General features: G+C 41.5%; 1 protein-coding gene across 15 annotated transcripts in view; it reads left to right on the top strand.

Moving 5' to 3' along the window:
- MACROD2 (mono-ADP ribosylhydrolase 2) overlaps window positions 1-26,238 on the top strand; it is a 1,307,214-nt gene that overhangs the window by 1,257,405 nt on the left and 23,571 nt on the right. For all 15 annotated transcript variants that reach the window (XM_042847036.2, XM_042847039.2, XM_042847056.2 and 12 more), the window contains 2 exons: window positions 462-536; window positions 1,192-1,287. In XM_042847036.2, coding sequence (XP_042702970.2) covers window positions 462-536; window positions 1,192-1,287 — 171 coding nt within the window. The remainder of the gene's footprint in view (window positions 1-461; window positions 537-1,191; window positions 1,288-26,238) is intronic.

The following is a 26,238-nucleotide window of genomic DNA, read 5'->3' as shown; positions in this document are numbered from 1 at the left end:
CTGCTATATTGGTTTCATTGCTTTATGTAACTTGAGTGTCAAGTACAGGTGGTTTGGAACAGCTGCTAATCCATACTCTGGTGACAGCCAAAAATCTTTGTCAGAGAATGCTTCAGAGCTCCCAATGATAGACAATTCATCATGGCTGAACTATCAAAATCAGTATGCTCACAAAAAAATAGAACACAATAGTCCAGAGTTTCCATTAAGTGTGGTCTGTTTTGACTACTACTTCACACTAAATACTAATACTGGGGAGGACTTTAATACATTTTAAAGCTATTTGTTTTTAACTTTTATAAAGTGACCCCAATGTTATAATTGCTAATTAGAAAGCAAGCAAGCAAGCTGGCTTCAGAGAGATATGCTGTATATTGGTTTTGTACCCAGTTTTAGTGTTCTATCTTCTGTATTCACATTAGTATCCCATTGATGTTATTTCCAATCTTTGATGTTAACAGGACCACAGGATGTTTCCACAATTGATGAAATGAAAACTCAGACAGATTCCCAGAGCTCGTGCATGGAAACAGAAGGTATGAAAAATGCTGTATAAACAATGAGTAAGATAACAGTGACTCGTGGCTAACTAGCAACAGAAGCTATGCTATGGCATTTGAGGTACCACAGTTATTTCTCTCTACCTAGAAGGCCACATTCATTGAATTGCCCTTCCTTATGCCAGATCCAAATTTGGCTCAGAATAGGAAATAACAGTGGTATCTCCAGTAGCCCTTGGTGGTAAATGCTGACGTTTTAATGGCATCCGTTGTAAAAGTAAAAAGCTAAGGGCTAGATTGTGCAACGCCTACCCATGACAGTGAGCACTTAAGTCCCTATCATGCCAGGTGATGAACGCTCTGGTACTAGTCCAGCAAAATATTTAAGCACATGCCTACCTATAAGCATGTGATTTCAGTGGGACTAGTTAAGCTTAAAGTGAAGCATGTGCTTTACTGGAGAGAGGCCAGAGTGCCCCTTGTAGGATTGAACGCATGTTCACAGGAATAGTTCCTCAGCCTCACTGGCACTGCTTACATGAATTCTCAGCAGTGTGAGAAGGATTCTACAATCTGGGTCTATGCTGATCTTTTCAGTGATGACCACTGTAGCATATATTAATCATTTTATTCACCATGAGTTCTGAACAACAAACTGTCTAACTTCTGTTTCCCATCACATCCTATTCAGAGCCCCTGGCAAATAAAGAGGATGCAATCAAGGTTGAGAAACCAATGACTCCTATAGTAGATGAAAATAAAGAAGAAAGCAAAGAAGAAGAGAGAGGTAAGACTTTCTATACATTAGAGGTAGGCAGAGAGTTCAAGGAGGCTGCTGCATGGAATCCAAGTTGTCTTGAAAGCTGTGTTTGTGTTGGTAAGCACAGCTATTTTTTGTTTTACTACAGCAAAATTAACTACTACAACAGTTTTCTTAAATGAAAGGAACACAGAAATAGCAAATGAAGATGATATTTTAAGTCTTTTTTTCCAGGTGGCGTTAAGATGTTGTTATGTATTTGGTTGGAAGCCACACAAGAAAACATAAGGGGCAGGAAAGTGATATACTCAAGTTTCAAAATGGCTTTGAAATAAACACACAAGCTGTTTATTGTGGGTTTTTTTACATTTACCTTCAAAAACTGCTGATTAAAGAAGCAATTTATCTATATTTAAGTGTCCTTTCTCTTAAATTTCATTGGAAGTACAATACTGAGTGTAGTTGCAATAACTGGATATTTAAATGATTTATGAAGTCATAAATAGAGATTTAACAAGTAATGAACTGAAGCTAGTAATTCTAGTAAAGAAACCAATATTTGGAACACACACACATAGAGTCCTGCTGAAGCAGTAATCTTGTCTGAGAGTACAGTATTTAAATCACTATTTATTCTATTAAGAAATGCAGAAGTTCAATTTTTAGAGTTTTAGGAATTCTTGTGGGACCCCTACATTCAGCCAATCATTTATAAAAGTCATGCTCACATAAAAAAGCAATGCATTATGTAAATAATTCTCTAATTGTAAAGCAAATGCAATTATATGACCTTCCTTGGTAGAACATATAGATCAATTACAGCTTCATATTAAAACCCAGACATGATCTTTGCTGGAAATCCAGATCAATACTAACTAGATCTTCCTAATGATGAACTCCTTTTGCCAAGCACATTGATACTGACTTAGTTGCAAACCCACATTAGTAGTATTGATACTTTTCTTCATTGCAAACCCAGGTTACACTCCTCTTTGCTTATATACAGCTTAACAGCATCTTCTCTCTCTCTCTTTTTTTAATGCAAATCCAAGTTGATACTAATCACACACCTCTTTATTATAAGTAATGTTAATGGTATCTGTGTTGTGTTTTATTACTGACAGTAATAATGTAATCAATATAATACTTACTTCAAATCCAGATAAATGGTACTCCTCTCCTTCAACTGCAAATCCCGGTTTTATAATATGGACTCATTCTAATTGCAAATACCAGAGCTATTATGTTAGTTTCTTCCTAATAGAAATTATTTACATTTTATTTTACGCCTCATCAAAAGCAACTTTTGCACAAAGTGTACTTTCATATTTGTATATTTCCTTCTCTTTAATACTTTACTGTCCCCTACAGTGAGTGACTGTCATTTAGCTCTCAGTGGATAGATTAGATTTCACCATCTGTTCTACCTGGTATTAAAATATGCAGCATTAAGGAAGGTAATGTCAGAAAAGAGGTGTTCTTGGCACTTTTCCTGTCCCTTATTTAAAAGGTTCTGGGATCAACTAAGTTAAAGGGTCTTTCTGAACATTTCAGAGCATTGTGGTTTAGGTGTATTAATGATACTTACATATCCAAAGTTCATTGACGTTCATGGAAAGACACCATTGACTTCAGTGGGTTTTGGATTGGGCCCATAACAGGAGGAAGTACTGTGTTGATTCTACACATGGGATAAACTGCATTTGGATAAACCTACACATGTTTCTTATAGTTTGTTTTGAAATGCACCCTCCTTTAAAATACCTCAGGCTGGAGAAATAAATCAATGCTTTTTAAAAATCCAGACAAGGGAAGGAAAATAAGGTTTTCCCCTTGTTTTATTTCATTCTAATGGGTATAAAAATGTGTAGATAATCTTCACAACACATGTTGTAAGCTGCTTTCAGGTTTGATGTGCACAGATGCTGCAACATTAGGTTTCAAAGTTAGTCAGCTTGTAAGATGGATCTTGAAAGGAAAGGGGGGTGGGGAATTGAACAGCAGTTGATGCAGATAAAATAGTACAATGAGTATGTCCCAGAGAGACATCTAATGGCAAGAGTTCACCTGGCATAAATAAGAGATTTTATATATAACAGTATCTCATCTAAGCAAAGAGCTGCCTCATAAACTAATTCAGTTAAATGTTTTCCGGCAGCACCTGCAGTACATTGGACGTAGAACAAAATAACTTATTTTAGACAAGCAACGCTGAAAAAGAAGATAATACTGGAGTGTTATTCCAATTCCACACTACTTTGGTTTGATATAAAAATTGTGCTTTTGTAGTGCAAGCTTGGTTTCTCTCAATGTATTTTACAATGAAAAACACTTGGTGTGTGTTCTACAAAAATATTTTTTTTCTGAAACACTGATAAAAATCAAGTTTAATATTATAGAGGTATCTGTTTTCATACTTTAAGTTAATATATTACTTGGGAACAAGGGGGCGGGGAAGAGAGACAAAGCAAGATGCATCCTAGAGTAATTTTTCCAGGTATTAGAATCCACTCAATTCTAGTCTACAAAACAATAATGAAAACCTGCATTTCTCATAAGATTAGGGAACAATCTCAAATCTTTTTATGATCGCTGACCAACTAGGACATATGGGAAATGCCATACAAATGCTTTTAATCTTCAATTTGACAATTCTTATATATACGCTTGGAAATGTAGCCATCCTTTTGTAATGGATGGACGTGCAGGCTTTAGTGGCATTTTGAATCAGTTCAGTTTTTTTACAGGGCTAATAATTTATAACAAATGAAAATGAAAGTCTCATTACTTGGATGTATATATAACTGTCCGCCACTCTGAGCCTACTCTCGGCACGTACATACTCAGTCTCTCCTTATATAAAGATATTGGATCGATGGTTTCTCTCATCTGTCACCCTTAGAGCCTTGGAGGACAGTATTATGTGAACAGAAGTGTCCATTACTTGACTATTGTGCCCCTTTTCTGTATGTTGAGTTGAATATTGTCTATTTTCTTATTGCCACCACGATGTTACCCTACAATTATTGGAGTTTTGGATAGCTCAAAAACATGTTTGTAATCTCCTCTTTTGTCAGAGCAGTTCTGTCGGAGATTACTGTCTCTTTCTTCTAGTCTGGAAACCAGTGCCATTTTCCCAACATCACCTCCTCAGTTTGAGGTGAATATCCTCAGTAGAGATCCTGCTACTGTGACACCTGGGATGCTGCCCCACTCAGAAAAGTGAGAAAGTAAATTCAGAGTAAAATAACTGTGCTTTCCACTCTCTTGTGTGCACAACACACAGCTGCTAATTTAATGGAATAACTCTTATAAATGAAGGATCCAATTCGAGTAGCTGCTCACTGCCTACGCTATATAGTACAAATGTTTACTTTCCTGTATGGGGTCTGCAAAAGAGCAGAAGTAGAACTTCACTGAATAGTCAGACACAACCCACCCAAAGGCTAAGACATATTACAGTGTCCTACCTATAATTTTGATACAGAGCTGCCAATATATCTACCAGTTGGTAGGCAAGTAACTGCTTATCCATCATTTGATCCATTCTTCATTTGAACAGCTGAATTCCAGGTCTTTCACCCATAAATTCTTTAGAAATGAATAGGTGCCTTTGCAGTATAAACTTTGAGAAAGTTATATATCCTTGAAATCTGGTGAGGAAAATGTCTCAATTTTTCTAATCTATACTTGCTTCAAGGATTTTCACATACATTTGAAGATATTGACAGAAGTCATAAATTCTTTGCAATGTCATTGTTTGCAATGATAAAGAAACAAAATAAATCTCAGGAAGATTTGAAACAAGACTGACATCTTTATTATGGAGCCACAGTAGTTGTAACTAGCTTTTTTTTTTATAAACCCAATTTCTCCTCACCTCCAACACCGTCTCCAAAGAGCTGAAATGGACAAGACGTGTGGAGAGGCGAGATTTTAAAAACTAGAAGTTCTTTGTTTTTTGGAAAAATCTAATCTATTTTGGAATTTCATGTATCTAAAATATCTTAAATTAGAAACTCCATATGTGTTTATTGAGTTGTTCCAGTGTAACGTTGACAGACCCCGGTCGTCGGTGGACAGGATCAAACCTGGGACTTTAGAAGCTTAATATATGAGTCTACTGCATGAGCTAAAAGCCACATCTCTCTTAGCTAAGGCTGTAGCAGACTCATCAATCTCTAGCTAGGTGCCACTAGAGGGCGACAGGATGCCATATCAAGCAGGCCTGGGTTACCCTAGGAACAAAGGGATTGCTGTACTGAATCAGACCATTGGTTTGTCTAATCTTTGACAGCGGCCCATGCCAGCTACTTCAGATGAAGTGCAAGATGCCCTAAAATGAAATGCTGTAGCCTTTCTATGGGAGAAGTTTGTTCCTAAGCCCTATCCGTTATGTCCTGATGCATGAGGATTTAAAGACTTCATATGCTTTTAATCCTTTGTAATCCAAGATGATGTGGGTCTGACAATCTTCTGCTGATACAAAGCAGAAGTGCATAATACCCCAGGAGCAAGGAGGAAGCAGCTAAGGAAGTGTGACTCAGAGTAAAGTGTTCCCAGGGCAGCACAGCTACACATTGACCATTAAGCAGGACTGGGTGTATAAACACAATCTAGCCCTAAATTTGAAGTGCAGCACAGAATTCTGCCGCTATCCAGAAAACACACACACAAAATTATCCCCAGCTTTGAACATTTTGCATGCGGGGAAGAAATTCTGTGAAGTCAAAAACAGGTGAATTGAGGGTTCAGTCTTGTACTGCATATTTTGCAATGGTCTGATTCCAAGCCATATGGAGAAGTGGATTATCAGCAGAGCAGAAATGCTGGAAGTAGCTGGGGGTGTGTTGAAAACAAAGGCCTCAGTAGAAATCCATGCAGCGTGTACTCCTTGAGACTACTTACAAGTTTACAACAGGAATCATTTTCTGTGCTGTTACTTTTCTAGACAACTTTTAAAAAAAGTTTAAAGTGAATTTTGTGTTTGTGATATGAGCCAGTTAAAGAACTTTCAAAGTGGAATTTCGGTATCCAATGAATAGGTTCACTATGGTCAATGGCAGTGCAATCTTTACCTTCAGTGAATATAGATTCATAGATTCTAGGACTGGAAGGGACCTCGAGAGGTCATCGAGTCCAGTCCCCTGCCCACATGGCAGGACCAAATACTGTCTAGACCATCCCTGATAGACATTTATCTAACCTACTCTTAAATATCTCTCATCTCTTTTGGAGGAACCATAGCTAGGGTAAAAATTTAGTGTTGCTTCATTTTCCCCCATTATTGTCATTGCTGACAAAGACCGTACAGTAACTTTATTTTTATGAGATTAGGAGAAATGTTTCCCATAGGTCTGGCATTCTAGTAGGTTTGTATAGAATCCTTGAATGGCTGAGGTGATGTACTCATGAGTTGCTTTATAAAGTCTGTTAATTCTGCAGTTTACAGGGCTCTATTCTGGACTCTGTAGCAGCTACATATTCTATGGCCTTGCTGAAGAACCTAAACACAGATAGTGGTATGTGAGGCTTTACAAAGACCGTAGCTTCTCTGTATCACTAAAAATATAATAGTATCAATATATGAATCAATGACAGTGAAGTACTGTGTCATCACAGTGGAACACACTACTAACTACTACAAGATTCCAAAATCATAGCTAATCTACAGGAATCATCAGCTATGTTGTACATTAAGAGCATGGTCTGGTTATTACTCTGTCTATGGCCTGGTTTGGACACCAGTTACAACCCTCTAGGAGAAAATAATGTGATATTCTTCTCAATATCTGAAAGAATTTCTGTTTCTTTTCATTATTCTCCCTATATCAGATGCCCTTAGGCTAGAATGAGTATATGTAAAGAACAGGTGGTGCAAGCTCTGTTTTAAATTTTAATTATTTTTCATTTCTTTCACTGGGAGGATTCCATCTTTCAATGTGATTTTCTAATAAAAATAGAAACCATTAGGGAATCTTGCAGCTTAAACATTTTGCCACAGTCATTTTATGACATCTGCTTTGATAGTCAGGAACAAAAAAGAAAGAAGACAAGCAAATATTTTTACAATGATGGCGGTTTAAAGTTTATAGTTTAAAGTGTTTGTTTGTTTTCTTCATTTTATCACCAGCAAGCAGAACAGAAATGCTATAAAAATGAATTAGCCATTTTTTTCTCCACTTAAAAGATATTGTTTATTCTGAAAATTTTTGAAATGTGGCTTTTGCTTTGTTTAATTAACTGATTTTTTGTACTGAATAGAAACACATCCAACATTAAATCTAATAAAATAATTGTTCAAGAATCTTCCAAAGAAAAGAAAACCTCTGAGAAACCGAATGAGAAATTGGACATTTTTCAAGATATTTACCTCAGTAATAGTGCCAATAAACATATAAAACTCTATGAAAACCCACTGAAAAGCAGATGATATGAAGTCATTTTAACTTCATATGTTTATGATATTATTTTACGATGTTAGGTGTTTTGTACATGTGGCATACGTGGTTTAAACAGCTTTAAGACAGTGATAATGCCCTTTTAACATAAAAAAATTGGGTAGATCATGGAATCCATATTTCACATTGTGTTGAAGATTACCAGTCTTTGAGTTTAGCGTAAATCTCCAGAGAATCAACAGTAGTTCATGCAATTGAAACACATACTTGTTTCTAAACATATCGAATGGCATCCAAGTACATAGTGAAAATAATACAGGAAAGATTTATAAATTTATCTTGGAAAAAAATTCCCCCTAGAAATAGGGACTACATGGTTAATAACACATCTGGAAATTAGCTTGAACACCTGAAAAATATGGCACTACTTTTTTACACAAACAACAAACTTATTACATTATATAAGAGTCTATTCTTTCCACTGAATTGTGAGTTTAACTCCTATTAATGATAACAGGAACTTCATGTGCATATTAAAATAGATCCAAAAGGCCACATTTAATTCATGGTGTAATTTCATTGTGATATATCAAGGAAGTCACATTGGGGAAGAATTTGGTCCATTATGTGTATATTTTTGTGTGTCTTAACATTCAACAAGTGAGAGTTCATGTTATTTTTAGTGAATCACGTTGATAGAATTAGTCCAGGATAGGGAATGGATTTACATGTTTGGGTCCAACTCAGTTGTCTCTATAATTGGCGTTAACAGGAATCTATAACTGCTTCTTCACTGTCTTACATCTTGTGTAATCATTTAAACCTGTGCAAAGTGAGAGTAAAGTATTAACAAATTAGAATTCTATATGCCATGCAAGTGGTGGTAGCATTTTACATGTACCTTGCACAAGTATTAATGACCACACAAGGTGAAAGACCCTACACAGCTAATGAATATTCACTAAATAAATTCTGTAGGATGCTTTCATAAGTACATCTTTAGAAAACCGAGAGACTGGGGAATAGATGGAGGAAAGCAAGCAGTGGAGGGAGAAGACTGGATAGGTCTCTTTTGTCTCAAGTGTAGAACAAGAAAGTGTTCCATAAGAGTAATTCAGTTGTGGGATGAGCTGTCTAAAAATATCCTCTCAGTCATCCCTTCCTTTTTTTGACCCTGCTCTCTCCTCTCCCACTAGGGTTATCTGTGATTCTGTCCACTCCCCAACCTCTGCAATTCTTTCTGTCCCAGGCTCCTCTCTTTAAAGACCAAAGGACAGATTCTCCCATAGTTTATGCCTGCTTCTGCACAGCCCCAAGTTGTGGTGTCACAAAGCAGGCACAACCTCCCTTTCACAGAGATCGATGGGGACAGGGCCAGCACCATCCGAAGAATGAGTAGTTCTAGCTGAGGAGATGTGTCCAGGGCAAGTAAGCTGAGCAATGCACTGATTTAGCACATTTCTGCTGCCGTCTCTGGAAGCAGGGCTCCTGTGGCAACCCGATAGAAACTAAAATGGTCTCTAACCAGTAGAAACCCCAAGCAAGGGAAGCAGTGAAAATATCATGTCCTCACTCAGCTCTTCCATGGTAGTGTCCTTTCCTCATTTCTTTGAACCCACTTCTTTCTGTTTTTCTGCCTGTTACTCACACTTTTCCAATAGTTGACTTCCTGTCCCCTCATCTTTTCTTTATACAATTGAGCATTCAGTCATACAGACCTCACCATCTGGAACAGCTTCCCTGCCCTTGGTTGACTCTCGTCAAATTTCACCTCAAGATGAGTGTGAGGTCACCATCAGTATGCTTGTGCCCTAGTCCTAGGGAAGAAACCTAAGATAACTCTGTTTCCAGTTATTGGAGTAATCTGCCAGCAAGGGCAGGGGACCAGGGTTTGAAGTCTCATTCTTCCTCTACACACACACATACACACCTCATTCTCCCTATACACACACACAGGCTGCAACTACATGAAGCTGTGGGATCCACTCCCTCTCCCAGGAGGTCAGTGGAGTCATCAGAAGTGTTCCACATCTCTCTCTGCAAGTACCTTTTAAAACCTTTCCCTCTATTAAAACTATCAGAACCAACTTGCTGAGCCTTTCTGATGAAACTTGGCCATTCCCCACCCCTTTCTTTCTGTCCTGCCATACTCACAGATGCTACAGAGCCTGCACATTGTGTTGCAACCAGCATAATTTGCACATTCTTTAGATAGACTACAATCAGCTGCCAAATGTTCTATGCATTTTTTTGTATGAAAGGCACTAGACAAATATGAATTGCATTGTGTGGTTTTTTTCTCCTCCCTTACTTTATACTGAGCAGGATGCTAACCACTGTAATTGTTCCATAGCTAACACTTTCTAAACAGAACTCAATGTTCAAACATTTCACAACCTTTTGAGTATTCTTCTCATGTGCTTAGAAGTCATCCATCATTTTCAGCCCTAAATGCTTTGACTTCCAGTGCCTTCCTTAGTGCACAAAGGTAAACCACAAAACCACCTAAATTATTATTTTAATGGAGTGGGGTCTTTATCCTGAAATGCTGGGCACTGATGTCTTTGCGCCAGTTCTTTTCTTTTGAGGGTATGAAAATTTTCCTGTTGTGTTCAATCATCGGTGTGAAATGTATGGTTTCTCTAATAATCATATGTCACAGAAATGATGTTCCTGCTCAAGGTATAGGGCTTGCTAGCTGACATGAACAGACCAAATACATCTTTATGGCATTTAGCAGAGCCCCTCAAAAAACACTCAATATCTATTTTACCTGTCAGCTCTTGAGACATGTTTATATGTCCAGTGTTTTTTCACTGGAGTAAAAAAATGAACACTTACACCTTTCTCAAATGAATTAAAAAAATAAGTTAAACAAGTTAAAATGTTTTGGATTCTGAGGGGAAAGGAGAATAGGCCTTTCCTCAATACCACCTGACCTGGATCACAAAAGTATGAGGTCACAGATCAGTGTGGCAGGGCCATGGTCTGAGTGGCTGGAAAGAGTTCACAGGAAGCCCAGCTTAAGTCAAAAACCTCTGGGTTTCCAGTTCATTTACAGGCCTCTTATTCCATCAAAATAACACAAACCAGCAACGACACTGCCCACATTTTTTTGGTGCAATTTGGTAGCCTGTGAACACCTATCCAAAACCAAACAAGAGAGCATAACCAGGACAGAGTTTCTATCTCCAGAGCTTCTTGGCCTGGATTCTGGTCAGCACATTCTTTCCTCTTCTCTTTCGATTGTTTTAAGCACAGCTGTGTTGAGCTGCACCTGACTTCATCAGCTAAGGGAGTCCACCCTAGCTAGAACTTCAAAAACCCTGCTGGGGAATTAACCCAAATTAAACCCATTGTCTGGCTTGTGGGGCCTATATAGGGTGAGGTACAGCCTGCAGAAATCCCACCAGAGGGCTCAAGGATTCTTCTACACCAGAGGTCCTCGGACTTATTTAATCGGGCCCCCCTTCTTTGTGTCTGGAGTCATTTATGCCTCCCTCCTCCCACAAGCACATATACCGCCACCCAGCTCTGAAGGCAGAGCGGAGCAGCAGCAGCAGCTGCTGGCCGGGCGCCAGGGCCGGCTCCAGGCACCAGGCACCCAAGCACATGCTTGGGGCGGCACCTGGTAAGGGGCGGCGGGGGGGAGCGCGGCGTGGCGCGGCATTCCGCAGGGGGGCGCTCCGGCAGCACAGGCGCGACGCTGGGGTTCCGGCGGCGCTGGGCGGGGGCGGGCTCCGGCGGCGCGGGGGGGCGGGGCTCGGGGGGTTCTGGCGGCGCGGCGTGGGGTTCGTGGGGCGGCGCTTCTTTTTTGCTGCTTGGGGCAGCAAAAAAGTTAGAGCTGGCCCTGCCGGGCGCCCAGCTCTGAAGGCAGCAGCACAGAAGTAAGGTGGCAATGTGAAAAGTGATATTTGTCATCACTTTTCACAGCAGATTTAGCTACCCTTAGCTGCCCCATGGCTACCCTTACTTCTGCACTACTGCTGCTGCCGCCCCAAGGCTGACAGCTGGAGCTTCGCTGCCTTCTGGTGAGGGAATGGGGGGAGAGGAAAGAGATCCCAAGCCAGGGCTGCCTCCCCATGAGGGACTGGGGAGGGGGGTAGGAGAACCCAAGCCCAGGTGGCGGGGGTCTGGCTGTCAGCCTCGGTGCATTGGGGCTCCAGCTGTCCCTTTTATCCCCGCTCTTCAGAAAACATAAAAAAAGCAGATAGCTTGCAACTCCCTTGACATATTCCCAGGCCCCCCTTGGGAGGCCTGCCCTATAGTTGAAGAATCACTGTTCTACTCTAAAACAGTGGTAAGTGGGTATAGTGAACAACTTCCCCTTAGAGTCCAGATGTGCTAAACTGGTACCCTCGGAGGTTTTTGTTTATCCTGCCTCTTGGTCTTCCAAGGTCATACCTCTCCATGCTTGTTAAAACTATCTGACTTTCTTGGATCTGCAGCATTGGGCTGGACATAGTCCAAGAAAAGTCTTTTAAACATTATTTCTAGTATTGCCTGCTTTGGGTTGGTCCTAAAATTCTGAGAGAACAGACTTTCTAGCTGTATTTCTGCTTCAGGTGCCAGCTGGAAGTGCTTAAGCATGAGAAAATAGTGATAAGAAATAGATATACACAACACCTGTCTAAAGGATCCCACATTGTTTTACAAACTGATTTATACAGGGATCACATTATTGACCTTTGAAATGCTGCCCCCCACTGGCATCAAACACCACAATTATTTAACAACAATGCTACATGAATGTGCAACAGTTTAAGACAGGAAGTGCAGAGTGCCGCTCCCAAACAGAACTGCAAGGGTAATTTGGTGTGGAGGAATGCAAATTGAAATTTGATCACAATCTTGGGGTTAACACCATTGCTTTTTTCAAAAATTGCTATGGCATTTTTAATGACCACAAGTCGTCAGGACCTTGTTTTTATCTCTCATCCTAAAGACAGCACCTTCCAATAATGGAGTGTCATTACCACTTCTGGCAGCTCCTAATTAATACTTAAGAATCTCCTATTCAAGCACTGACCTTGCCTAATCCTTTAGCTTGTGAAATGTGACTGGATCACAGCAGAATATGATTTAACTACATCAAACAGAAATAATGGGGAAAAGATGATCTGCACATATTCACATTTCTGAAAAAGAGTTACTGTCATTCTGTTTTTTGGCAAGGGTTCGGTCACTGCTTATTACATCAGAAGCACCTTGCTTATCCCTAGCATGCAGCCATAGTCAACCTAACTCTCACACCGATCATTTGTGAGAAGAGAGAACATTGTTGTGTTCTTCATTTACATCACAATTGTGATTTTCCCAGTTCATGGCGGACAATGCCACTTAAGATAGTTCAGATTTGACTTATAGTACTGCATGTTAAGAAAGTGTCCCCCTAAACTACACATTTCTCTAGTGAATTGTAAAAGACTGGAAAACTCAGAGGAGCCTTAACCAGGTCTTAAGTGGCTGTAGCACATGAACTGTTTGCCGTATTGAATAAACACCAGGGGCATTCATTTAAAACCTAAATGCAGGCTGTTCACCTGTATGTAAACCACACACTTCCTGAGTGTGGTGTTCTGTTCCCTCTAGTGGCAGAGATTACTTAGAAATTAATGAATCTGCTCTCCAGCCTTAGCTAAGAAGCAGTTGGCTTTTAGCTCATGCAGTAGAGGCTCATGCACTGAAGTCCCAGGTTCAATCCCTCCCACCGAAGACCATGGTCTGTCGGTGTTATAAGTGGGGCTCATCTGAGATTTCAACTGGGAAGTCTCTGACGCTCAAGACATGCTTCCTCAGCTAGGGGAAGTATGTAAGCCACACACCTCCTGGGAGTGATGCTCTGTCCCATCTAATGGCACCAAGATCACTTAGAGAGAGGTTAAGGAGTTTGCTCTACAGCCTTAGCTAAGGGCCACATGGCTTTTGGCTCCAGAGGACCCAGGTTCGATCCCACCCACAAATGACCGGGGTCTGTTGGTGTTACATGTACTGCCAAGTACAGTACAACAGATGCTCCTCTCTGGCTGGCTGTGTGGCATTCATTTAAACAGAGCTCCATCTGCAGGGCCTTTGAGAAGCACAAAATAAAAGGAGAGAGAGATGAGGCCGTTCAACAATCTCTTTTCAATTAAGGGGCCTTCCCGTCCTCATACATTCCCTATGGTTTTTAATTAACAGACATTTCTAGGGGAAAGCCGACCCAATTCACTTTCTTGCAAATTGTTTTTTTGCTAAGAGCTGTTGTTTTTGCTGAGCCTCCTAAACTTGTTTGCTGGCTTTCACAGGCATTCCAAGCAGTAATGGTCTCATTGACCCAGTAATTAAAGGAATCCTGTACCTTTTCACTCCGGCTAGCTGCCCCCTTTATTCTTCCTTATTGTTCTCTTTGCAACACCACTAGCAGATGGCCAGAGATTTTTCACCCTTTCAAAAGCTTCATGTTTTTCCCATCTCATCAAGCATGTCTCAGCCCTGCTTAATTAGCTTAAGGCTTTTCAGCCCCCAGGGGAGATCAGTTAAAGACCTGAGCAATTTCAATAAAGAGCTTGAAAAGCAAATCCTGAAAGGTTAGGCATATCTGCAAGAAAGCACAATATTATTTGGTGGCAGAGACCATTTGCTCGCTCACTCTCTTCTCCCCGCCTTCTATTTTTAATTTTCAGAATAGTCATGAAACCTCCTGGGTTTCTGTCTGGGTTTGTGTGTATTTGATAGGTGGCAGTATTTAACTGAGGACTCTGACCCTCAGGCTAGGTCAGAGTTCAGATGCTTTTAACTGATTTCAATCATGAGCTGCTGTGTAGGTACCCTTGAGTAACTGAAAACTGCAAACACAATTAGCTAGCCAGCTCTATAAGAATCTGTTGGGTATTTATTATTATTATTGAGTTGTTTGAAACTACGTGTGAGCTTTATTTACAGATCAGAGCAGTTGAGATGAAAGCTAGATTAATTAACAGAAAAACAAATTTGCATCCTGCTTTGTATTTGACATGGAACAACATTTGTTTTTGCAGTCACATATGTACTTTTATTATTAATCTTAAGCCATTATCCATATATCTAATTATCTAATTGGGCAAGGGCTTTTTAAAAAATCTTTTTTCTCATACCTCACACTAGGAAGCTGCTTAAATGTGTGAAGCACAGATTTTCTGTGGGATGTCAGATACACCACAGATGCCTTGTGGACATTTGCCATATAATTGAATTATATACTTTGTGCTTTGCATGTGCAGGCAAGTGAGAGGACCCAAGCGTCAGGTGTTGTGTATCAGTACAATTAAGCACCTACTAATTTAGCCACTCTAGAGATAAATATTTGGGTATAATTAAATTACTAGATGTAAATACAAAAAATCATCTATTAGATTATAGGAAAATGTGGGATTTTCTCAGTGAAATCTATTATTTGACCTAAATTGCTGCATTTTTTCCAGCAAGATTTGTGTTTCAGGGTTAGGGTTGCCAGCTTTCTAATTGCTAAAAACTGGACACTCCAGCCCTGCCTCTCTCTCCTCCCTCCGCCTCTTCTCCCTAGGTTCTGCCCACTCCCCCCCATAGCTGGTGTGATTGAGCAAGATGGTGCTGATTCATGAGACTTAGAACAGCTTAGGAGGGTTAAAAAAAAGTGTTGTTCTTTGCCTTTTGGAATTTTTTTTCCTCATATTTGATTCCTTTCTACAACAAAATTCTCCACAGAAAAATCATGTAGAAAAAAAACCCGAGGAGTGTTCATTAAATGTCTCACCTGTTCTGTAGGGAGGCTTTCCCCACATACCATCTCAGGGACTTTTTTTATTTTTAAAAGAGAAAACTGGTGGCACACTCAAATGAAGCAAACCTATTGAGCAGTTTCAGTGTGGTGTTATACAAATACATATTGACATTTACCCAATGTGCATCTATTTGCAATTATGTCCTAATACTTAGGGCTTGTCTATATTAGAAAAGTAACTCAATTAATTTGAAGTCTGTGTGGTTAAATAGGTGATACCCTCTAATGTAGATGCACTTGGACCCATTTAGCATGTACTTGTAAATTACTAAACTGATTTAAGTGAGGGTTAAACAAGGTTACGCGCCTCTACGTTAAGTGAGAAGTACCGCTGCCACCATTAAGATCCAAAAACAAAGTTTAAAAATCTTCCTATAACTTGGTTAAAAGCCCATCCCACCTCTTTTCTATGTGTTATTAGATACCAAACGGTACAGGAATGTGTTTTTTTTCCTTGGGGTGAGGGCAAATGAGAAGCTCCACAAACTTAAAGGAGTGCTTCAGCTCTACAAACAAGGATGCCTTGCTAAAACATAATAGCTCAAGATAATGCCAAACAAACCTGGCAGCATCTGTAATTCTGCAATAAAATGCAGCAACCCTTTTGCCAGGCTGCTGCTAGCTACTCCCCCCATTTTCCATAGTCCTAATCATCTTGTTTCTGTTTTAGACTCTCCAAATTTGGTACAAATGTTATGGCTTCTGGCGTATTATGCACAGTAGGATTTGTTTTGTCAAAATTAAGTCTTTTTCGGTGTCTAAATTGTTCTTTGAAAAGCTGGCAAGTGACTTTTGGCTCTTTAAGAAAATATTGTACTTTAAATCCAATTTATTTTAAAAATTGTCCCTAGAATAAGCATCTCAGAATAGTGTTTGACTAGAAATGTATTAATCCACTCTTGATAACTCACAAAAAGGTAGCCTTGCCTTACTTCCCAAAGTTGAGGGGGGCAGTAACTGGCACCGAGGGGTGTTGGGATTGTAGGGGCACTAACTGGCATTGAGGATTGTTACAATCCTAAATAGTTTCCACACCTCTACCCCGATATAACATGACCTGATATAACACGAATTTGGATATAACGCGGTAAAGCAGCGCTCTGGGGGGGTGGGGCTGCGCACTCCAGCGGATCAAAGCAAGTTCGATATAACGCGGTTTCACGTATAACACAGTAAGATTTTTTGGCTCCCGAGGACAGCGTTATATCGGGGTAGAGGTGTATATTGAATACTTGAAGGAACATGAACACTTTGCTGGTAAGTGACATGTAAAAGGCTCAACGGCATTTTTCCAGCATCTCATATTATTATTATTGTTATTATTTATTATTTCATTTTTAATTATTTGTATTAGTGCCTGGGAGCCCCATTGTGCTAGGTGCTGTACAAACACAACAAAAGACAGTCCCGGCTCCAAAGAGCTTACAGTCCAAGCTTAATAGTATTGCACGTTTATCAAACCATTTGGGCAAGGCCGGCTCTAGGCACCAGCAAAACAAGCTGGTGCTTGGGGTGGCACATTTTTAGGGGCGGCATGGCCGGCGCCAGAATGTCGCCCCTAAAAATGTGCCCCGGCCGCCCTAGCTCACCTCCACTGCTGCCGCTCGCACGCCGCTGCTCGCCCTCCCTCAACCCTGGGAGGGAGGGGGAGATCCCGAGCGGCCGCAGCGTGCGAAACAGCTGATTCGTGCGCCGCTGCTCACCCTCCCTCCCAGGTTTGAGAGCCTGAGAGCCTTAATTGTTTTTCTTTTAAATGTTTGGGATTTGGGTACAAAAAAAACACTACAAGTTTTTAAGTCAAAATTGTGAAAAGAAAAAATTTCCACTGAAACCTTTTTAGTTGTTTTGGGGGGGTGGGGGAAGGGACTATGAAATCCTGAGAAACTCTCTTGAAAACAGACATTTCCTGAAAAAAAATTCTATGTAGCCATAAAAGCTCTCTTCTTTTTGAAAAAGCTTTAAGGGAAAATGTCTGAGCAGCTCTAGCTGTTCCTTTCTAGTCATTCCCCCTCTTACCAAGCTGTTTCGCTATCTTTGAAGAGGATGCTGCAGGTGCCAGCAGTAGCAGTGGCAGCATCTATGCAAAGGGCTGGCTGTCGAGGAGTACCAATTTTGTGTGCTCTGGGCCTGTGCATTGCCTCCGTTTGTGGGAGAATCTGTTGCAGGGGTGTTGAGAGTGAGGTAGCCAGGAACTTTGAGAGAGCCCCTGGGAGCTGCAGCCATGCTGTGCGTTTGAAGGATGAAGCAGCTTCCAAAGTGTTGAACTCTGGGAAAGGCGAGGCGCTGGTTTGAGAGACCTGCAAAGCTTGGCTCGGGTTGTATTTTTTCTGAATTTTCCCGCGATTGCAAAACCATAAATCTAACACACATTCTAATTTAGAAACTGATGTGGACTTTAGTCCTGGAAAATCACCCTTTCTGCATCACTCTCGCTTACATATCTGTACACAGAGATTATCAGTAAAGAATCAGCATTAGCCAACATTACCATATAGTGCTAGCTGTAATTACCATAGGCTGAGGAGGAGCAAGGATGCTCTGTGGTTAAGTAACTAGACGAGGGCTCAGGAGATCTCAGTTCAGTTCCCATCACTCCCAAGTGATCAGCACCTAGCAGTTCCCATTAACAGCAATGGGTTCTCAACATTTAACGAATCCAGTCCACCTCATTGAGGTGCCTAAATGGGGGCAGAGCACTTTGAAAATAATATTTCCCCTTATTTAGGTGCTTTAATAGGAATCGCAAGCTAAATAAGAAAGCAACACTTTATGTCTTTGCTATTTAAATTGTAAGCTCTTCAGGCAGGGGACTGCCTCTTACTCTGTATAGGTACAGCGCCTACCTGTAGGTTGTGCCATAATATAAATAATACTAATAATACTTAAAATAGATTATCTGTGCTAACAGCTAGTGAATGTTGACTTTTTAACAGCTTTCACTGTATACATGCAATGTATATAGTTATTGGAGGGAAGTTCATTGTTGAGTTTCTTTATGTTCTTTGTCGTTTTTATTTTAAAGCTGTGTAGGGCAGAAAAATGGAAACTGTAAACAGCATCACAAATTGCATAGAGTTTTAAACCTATAAAAGAACTCAAGAGATAATAATAATAAAAAATCAAACCAAACACTAATAAACTTTGATTGTAAGACTGAAACTAAAATCCGCTATTGGCAGAGCTGTACATACAGTAAGCATGGTTTGAGACCAGTGCCTTAATTCTAGGTGAAATCACTCCTAATCCTTTATGGCTGAATCCTTCAGTTTTATCTGTGACCCTGGGGAAATGTCTGCTAAGGCTGAAGTCACTTGCACCAAGAGATTAGCAATCTTTGCAGTCTTTGGAAAGCTGTTGTAGTTCCCATGGCAGTAAAAGATGCTAAAGGATTTGGGGAGACTCTATGGAAAATGACAATCCTCACACTGACTTGCAAGTTCTTTCTGACCTTGACGAGGAGAATTAATGTACGACTAGATCCGTTAGAGGCTAATTCTGACCTAGGCTCCATGTGCCATTGGTGGCTCCTTAGTAGTTGAGGTGAACTGCTAGTATGGGTAATCTGAAAAAGACATTGCTACCAGTTGGGTGGAGTCACTTTTTCAGGCTGGTCTTTTTAAACCTTGTGTAGTGGAAATATATGTTAAAGGAAAACTTCAGGCATTCTGCTTGTCTGCAAGGACACAAGATAAGAAGCCCTTTTTATACATAAATCATGAAATCTGGTCCAAACTCTGCAGTCCTTCTTTAGCAAGGAGTGTAGCCTGAGGAAGTGTAACTTGCCTTTAAGTGCACGCCTCATCCTCTAGTGGGATAGAAGCCTGCTATTGCCTCTAGTTAATAGAGATACTCTTCTAGCTCATTTGGTAGAGGTCAGGAATTTGGTGCTGAAGGTCCTCGGTTGAAGCCCTGCTGACAATCCACAGGTGTGTGGGCGGCACTATAGAAGTGCCAAACACTACTGCGTTTGGCCTCATAGTTCACTGATTAAAAATTACAGGTGGCATTTCTAAGTATCTCACAAACCCAGCAGCCCTATGCCAGCTGACCCTGGTCAGGACTGGGACCTCACATGGTCCAGAATCTTGTCAACCTATTAATAATTCAGGCCAGCAGGAGATTTCAGGAAACATTGCAGATTTTATTCAACAAAAATTACAGTCATCTTGCTGAGCCCAAGACGCTGACAGCTTACGTGATGGGGACTCTGGTTTTATTGGTCAACCTTTCTTTAACATCTCATGTGGAGCTCTCTAAATTATATTTGGTTCAGAGAAAGCAAAAGCCAATGTTTGCACGGAGATTTTTTAATTTGTTTGCTTTGGTCAGAGTAACATGTTCCTTGAGTTCACTGACCACCACTTACAGTTTTAGGCTCTGTTTCAGTAGTACAGCAGTGTAATTTTAAAAGGACTGTCACTTGAGCCATGATTTTCATATCCACATTTAAGTTCCTATATAAGTGACCAGCTGTTTTAAAATGCTAAGCAACCAACAGCTCTCTTTGAAGCCAGACTTTTTGAAGTCGGTGGGAACTGCCGGGTGCTCAGCCCTTTTGAAAATCAGGGGCACCAAAAAAAGAATTTAGAATCCTAACTTTAGGCACCTATTTTTGAAAAGCTTGACCTCGGTCTGCTGGCTTCTGGAAAAGTCTGTGTGATAAAGTAGTCTTTCATGGGAAGAAGGAACATGCTCTCCAATGGCGAAAGGAAGAATCTTCATCTATTTTTATTCTATTTTAAGAGTTACATAAAGCCAGAACCTGCAGGTTTCATTTTTCTTGCCGACAGTTTGAGGCTGTTTTTTCTAAGGTTTGTGTTCTTGGCTTCCAATTTCTTTGTGGTGCCCCTGAAATGTTACGAGCATTGAGGAATCTGTAAAAATACAGGCTGAAGGCAAGAGAGTTCAGCAGAAGTTCCACTTTAGTTTAACAGCATGACGCTTGGCTGCTATTCACTGAAGCTCATTTTGTCAAACAGCAGTGATCAGGCCTAGTCAGACGAATCTTGGCTTTGCAACAGCAATTTCTATTTTAAATGTTACTTTCTATGGGGTCTGTGCTAAATTTTCATCATTGTCCGAATTCTAAAATGAGCCCTCCTCTCCCTTGTTCTGTGATGTCATCGGACAGCCCATCAGCCACAGAAAGTTCTTTATCAGCAAAGAACCTCTGTGGACATCTGGAACAAACACCTGCAGCAGTTTGGTGTGGCTGGGAACAAAGCTACCGAACCTCACAGAGATCTTCCTACCTAAAGGGCCAAAAACCAACATTTGCATCCCCTCCTCCCCCCCCCCGTAAGACCAACAGCAATTCTAGTGAGTGGGGAGAAGCTCTCCAGAGGCACTGCGAGATCAGCCTCATGGCGGAAGGTTTCTGAGCTGGTGAAACTGGCCTGTGAAACTCTACCATGCTGGGTTTTGCTTCTCCGTAGCACATCAGACTTGCCTGTGGTCTTTTGAGGAGAGGTGTGCACAGTAGATTGTACCTGATCTTCCCCAAGCAAGCAGACCTTTTAGGTAGGGTGACCAGATGTCCCGATTTTATAGGGACGGTCCCGATTTTTGGGTCTTTTTCTTATATAGGCTCCTATTACCCCCCACCCTCTGTCCCGATTTTTCACACTTGCTGATTGCTCACCCTACTTTTAGGGTGCCAGGGGAGACTTGTCTCTAGCCTTCCAGGTTACTTGCAAAAAATCCCTCCTGTTTTGATTCCTGTCGTCCTCCTGCTGAATCTCTTTCTGTAGATGCAAAGAGATGTCTCCCCATTGCTGATAGAACAATTGCAGGAAGGCAAAGCAGCAGTGAGATAGGCTTTGGTTTAGAGCAGGGGTTCTCAAACTTCATTGCACCGCGACCCCTTTCTGACAACAAAAACTACTACACAACCCCAGGATGGGGGACTGAAGCCTGAACCCACCCGAGCTCCGCCGCCCAAGGGCTTCAGGCCAGGAAAAGGGTCTATAACCTGAGCCCTACCGCCCAGAGCTAAGGATCTAAGGCTTGGGCCCTGGGCAGTGGGGCTTGGGCCCCAGGTGATGGGGCTCGGGCTTCGACCCTGTGCCCCAGCAAGTCTAAGCCAGCCCTGGCGACCCCATTAAAATGGGGTCTCGACCCACTTTTGGGTCCCGATCCACAGTTTGAGAACCACTGGTTTAGAGCCTAGAAGAAAGCAAGAAACTAAAGTGGTGGAGGGGAGTCCCAAAGAAGGTAATATTTAATATAAAAGAAAAAAATTAAAACTTTAGACCAAGATAGATCAATAGTTGAGCCTGGCCATCATTGTTTTGCAAACTATGGTCAGTGGGGAAAAAAACCTCCAGCAATATGAAATAAAGGATGATTATCATTTCATGAACTTCTTGCCTGTAATATGAATAATTAGAATTTCCCGTCTATGGTGTAACTTTCCCTGGATACAAATACTGATACTCATTAGAGCCCAGAAATTACAAACCAAAGGAGAAAGTTTGAAAAAGTCTTCAGGACTGCAGTCGTGTCTTTATGGAACTCTTACTGAGAGCTGATATAAAAGGAAGGAAAATCAAAGAATAACAGTGGCACAGCACATTTATTTCAAACCCTGACATGCATATTAGTTTAACTTCCCATTGTGAGGCAGAAAGAACATTTACATTTTTAGAAAACATTGCTGAGTAGCTCTTTTCAAGACAAAAAGCAGGCATGTGACTTTTTCATATGGAGTCTTAGTTTTCCCTGTCTTGCCATATTGGATTTCCAGCAGCTTCACCAAGGGCAAAATTCTCATCTCTTTTCTGGTCAGCACTGTGAATCTTGAATTTTGCTCTAAAATCTTCTCCTTCGAGTATGGCAAATAAATGTCACCAGTTTGCCTACCTTATGAATCTGATCTCCAGCCTTGCCTGGAAATACCAACCAAAGCCATTCCGTTATGTGATGATTTAATTCAGAATTCATAAACTCTTAGGCACTGATTCTGCAAACACTTGCGCAAGTGTGTAACTTTACTCATCTGAGTGGTTTCCATTAAAGTTCTCTTTTCTGTTATGCCTTACAATAATATGAATACACACTTTATGCTTCCATTAGAGAGGGGGATGTACATACTTTGTAATTAAATTACTTTTAGGCACTGCGCTGAGTAAAGGACAGTATATAAAGTGGACCATTCCAGGAATAAGTCCAGGATGCATTATGATTTAAAGACACCCTTGAGGGGCAGGATTTCTCCCCACCCCCACTCTGGGTCAGTGAAAGGATGTCGTAATTTGTTGCTGGTATAGGCCAGCAGAAAATTATAGCGCCATCTGCATTGGTTTAGCTGTGCTGGTCAGGTTGAAACCGACACTCCATAATTACTAACCTCTTCCAGCCCATTCCTCGCCCACCTACTCCAAAGCGGGGCAGGATAGAGGTTATAGAGGGATTCTTCTACCCTTTCCCTCCCTGAGCATACACTGAGTCCGAGTCACAATCTACCCATCTTGTGTGCAACTTGCAAGTGTTGTGTATGCAAATTAGGCATAGACTGTTGGTTCATTTATCAGGCTGAATTTAGTATAAAGTATTTTCTCTGAATGTACAATAATCCTCTGGTTGAAAAGAAAACACTGTAGAAGTAAACATTTAGCTTAATAGGTTTCTTCTGAATGTGAATTTTTCTGACTGGGTAATAAATAAATCCCTGAAAATGAGGGTTGAACAGGAAAGTGCTGACTGACTCTTAAGTTTAGTGGTGGTTGGTATTACACACAGCTTATGAGTTGGCCTGGAGCCCTTAATTAGAGCAGAACACACAGTGTCAGGTGTTTATAGCTATTCTTGAACTTCGATATTGATTTTTGGGAGAGATCTTAATCAGTTTGGTTGGCTCAGAAGTTTGTTTCTTATATCATTAAGCTACAGCTGCAGCTGTTACGTATAGAATGCTCTAACGACAGGTGTGCATGCTTTCCATCTTCCTCTAAGGCTAACTAGTATTTGTTCAGTCCCTGCTCTGTTGAAGGAAGCCTCTGGAGCAGAAATCAGCAGGCAAAATATCATGTTTGTGAAAGCAGCTCAAATGTCCAGAAGCCAAAATTCAGAGACTGTTTTTTTCTGTACAGCTCATTTAAAGTTTCATCAAAGGAGAAGGAAAATTTTTCTTCATATGCTCCATCTTTTATCATTGAGAAATTCTACACACTTCATGATAGAAAAGAAAATGAACCCCGACATTTTATTTATAAAGCATTCCAGTACTGCCCTTGAACATGTATATTTTTAAAAACTATCCCATATGCTCTATGGACTTTTCTCTACTTTTAAAAATATTATATTCTGAGTAGCTCCAGTCCTGCAGTCAGATGTGCAAAGGTAGACATTTACTCTTGAAAGGATCCAACTGCAGAATAAGGATCATAACAGCACAATTCCTGTGAGCCGATTTAGAACAGATCAGTGTTTACCAGCTGCTGTGCATAAACTAATAAAGCTAAAAAAGAATTTAAAGATATGGGGTCGATTAGGATGGAGGAAAGTCCTCTTCTAAAAAGGTGCAGAATGTTCACTGATCTTTTTTTTTTAATACCAAAACATTACTGAACATATGGAATTCTTGCTTCTCTGTAAGTCAGTCACTGCTCCTTTTAAAGCAAGAGAATGTCACACCCTGCCCACACTGGCTGTGTAAATGCAACATAGTTACAGACTTAAAACAGAGTGCTTTATACTGTATCTGACTAGTCATTGGGATGGAAACAGCCTTGCTATATATACACATTCACAGAAGACCTGTTAACTGGTAATATCAAGTTTAAATACAAAGACATTTCAACCTGGTGTTTCCTGCATTCTAGTTCTGATTATTCAGGTTCTTATTAAGGTTTCTCTATTTGACTTTTACATGCTGTCTTCTATAGTCTTGTATAAAAAAAAATGTAAAACTACAGTGTACTTGAAAGGTCACATATATTTATAGCTCTTTATGTTCTACCTTGAGCTTCTTCTGCTTCCTGGATTACATTATTTTATTCTCTTTGAATTTGCAAAGTTTAGTCTTGGTATTTCTGTAATGATAAACAATAATCATGTTTCTCATCATAGCACATACATTATTAATTTCTGTTACTATCCTTCCCCCTAAACTATATATCTTCCCTATTTATCTTCCTCCTTTTGCTGCTTTTGCTGTTATTTTAAGCTCATTGTACCCAGCAATCGTTCCCTTAACAAGGAATCCAGCTGAATGTTTTCCAATATTATTTGACTCAGCCATAATCTCTCACTGAAAGCAGTGACCCCAGAAATGTACTGTTGCAGTCATAATGCCAAGCAGCCCTGCCTCTTCTGTCCAATAATTCAGGCACAGTCCACCTTTTGCATTATAACTTAGGCTACGATTTAGTCATGGGTATTTTTAGTAAAAGTCATGGGCAGGTCCCGGGTAATAAACAAAAATTCATGGCCTGTGACCTGTCCGTGACTTGTACTATAAATACCCCTGACTAAATCTTAGCTAGGAGGGCCACTGCTTTGGGGGGCTGCTGCTCGGGGAGGGGAGTCCTGAGGCCAGGGCACCAGCTGCTTGGGGTCACCAAGGCCAGCTGCCGGGGGCCACCGAGCAGCAGCTGTTCCAGCCACCCGCAGGGCTGCCCACCCACCGCTGCTCCCACCGCTGCTCCCACCACCCCCGGGACAGTCATGAATCCATGACTTCTGCGACCTCTGTAACAGACATGGAGCTCTAATTATAACTGGTACCTGCATGCCTAGCTTCTCCATTGTGCCTTGGTATAAGCAGTGGTGGATGAATCTCAAAAGTTTTATCCTATACTGTAGTGAGGTGGTGTGGCTCCCCGCCGCCCCGGAGGGGGAAGAGCCCATCCAGAGGTCGGAGTGGGTGGAGCTAGGGAGCTCTGAGCCCGCCCCTCAGAGGTCAGGCGGTGACCCGGAAGTATAAAAGCTGGCCCTCACAGCTCAGTCAGGCCCCAGCCGCTGGAGAGATCAGACGTCTCCAGCCTAGCTCGTGACTGGGAAGACCCCGGGGCCCAAGACGGCCGCCAGGACTGGCCAGGCCTGCCCTACGCCCGCTATCCGGAGGAGCCGCCGGGCCTGCCGATCAATCCCTGCCCTGACGAACCCATGATCCTGGATCCCCCAGAGGCCAACACCAGGACCCAGGTAGGCCCCGAGGCGGAGTGTGGAAGGAGCCCGGGGGCAGCCGACCCAGTCTGGCTGCAGCACTGCCAGAGCCCATGTCAGTGTGTTGCGGCCAGGATCCCCACTGACAGCAGCGGGTCTTCTGCTGCTGCTAGGACCCCAGGCTGGGATGCAGTGGAGTGGGAGAGCCTGCGTCCCCCCGCCACCCAACCCGTGGGTGGCAGTCTTCTCCTCTCCCAGGCCTTTTGAGGCTTGGGGCCTACTATTGTTGCTCAGCCCTGACTGAGGGCCTGAGCTCCTGACTCAGTGTTTGTTGCCCCGCCCTGACCTAGGGCCTGGGCTTAATACCTTGTACTCGTTTGTTGCTCAGTCCTGACTGAGGGCCTAAGATCCTGACATAGCATTATTGCCCGCCCTGAGCAGGGCCAGGTTTACCATGTTCTTCCGGTTACAGCAAGAGCTGCCGAGGGAGACCCCACGGCCAGACGAATTTCCCAAGCTCACCGGTGTGTAGTGAGCCGGTGTGGCTCCCCGCCGCCCCGGAGAGGGTTGAGCCCCGGCAAACTCTTGTACACATACTTAACTAAATTTTACAACTCTTGGAAAGGACTTTTCCCTCCTCCAGTTCTTAGCCAATCCATAGTGTCTGTCTCCCCATGAAATCCCCGTCAC

This window comes from Chrysemys picta, chromosome 3 (assembly GCF_011386835.1).
Source record: "Chrysemys picta bellii isolate R12L10 chromosome 3, ASM1138683v2, whole genome shotgun sequence".
Classification (NCBI taxonomy): Eukaryota; Metazoa; Chordata; order Testudines; family Emydidae; genus Chrysemys; species Chrysemys picta.
This window is presented reverse-complemented; position numbering and strand designations above follow the sequence as displayed.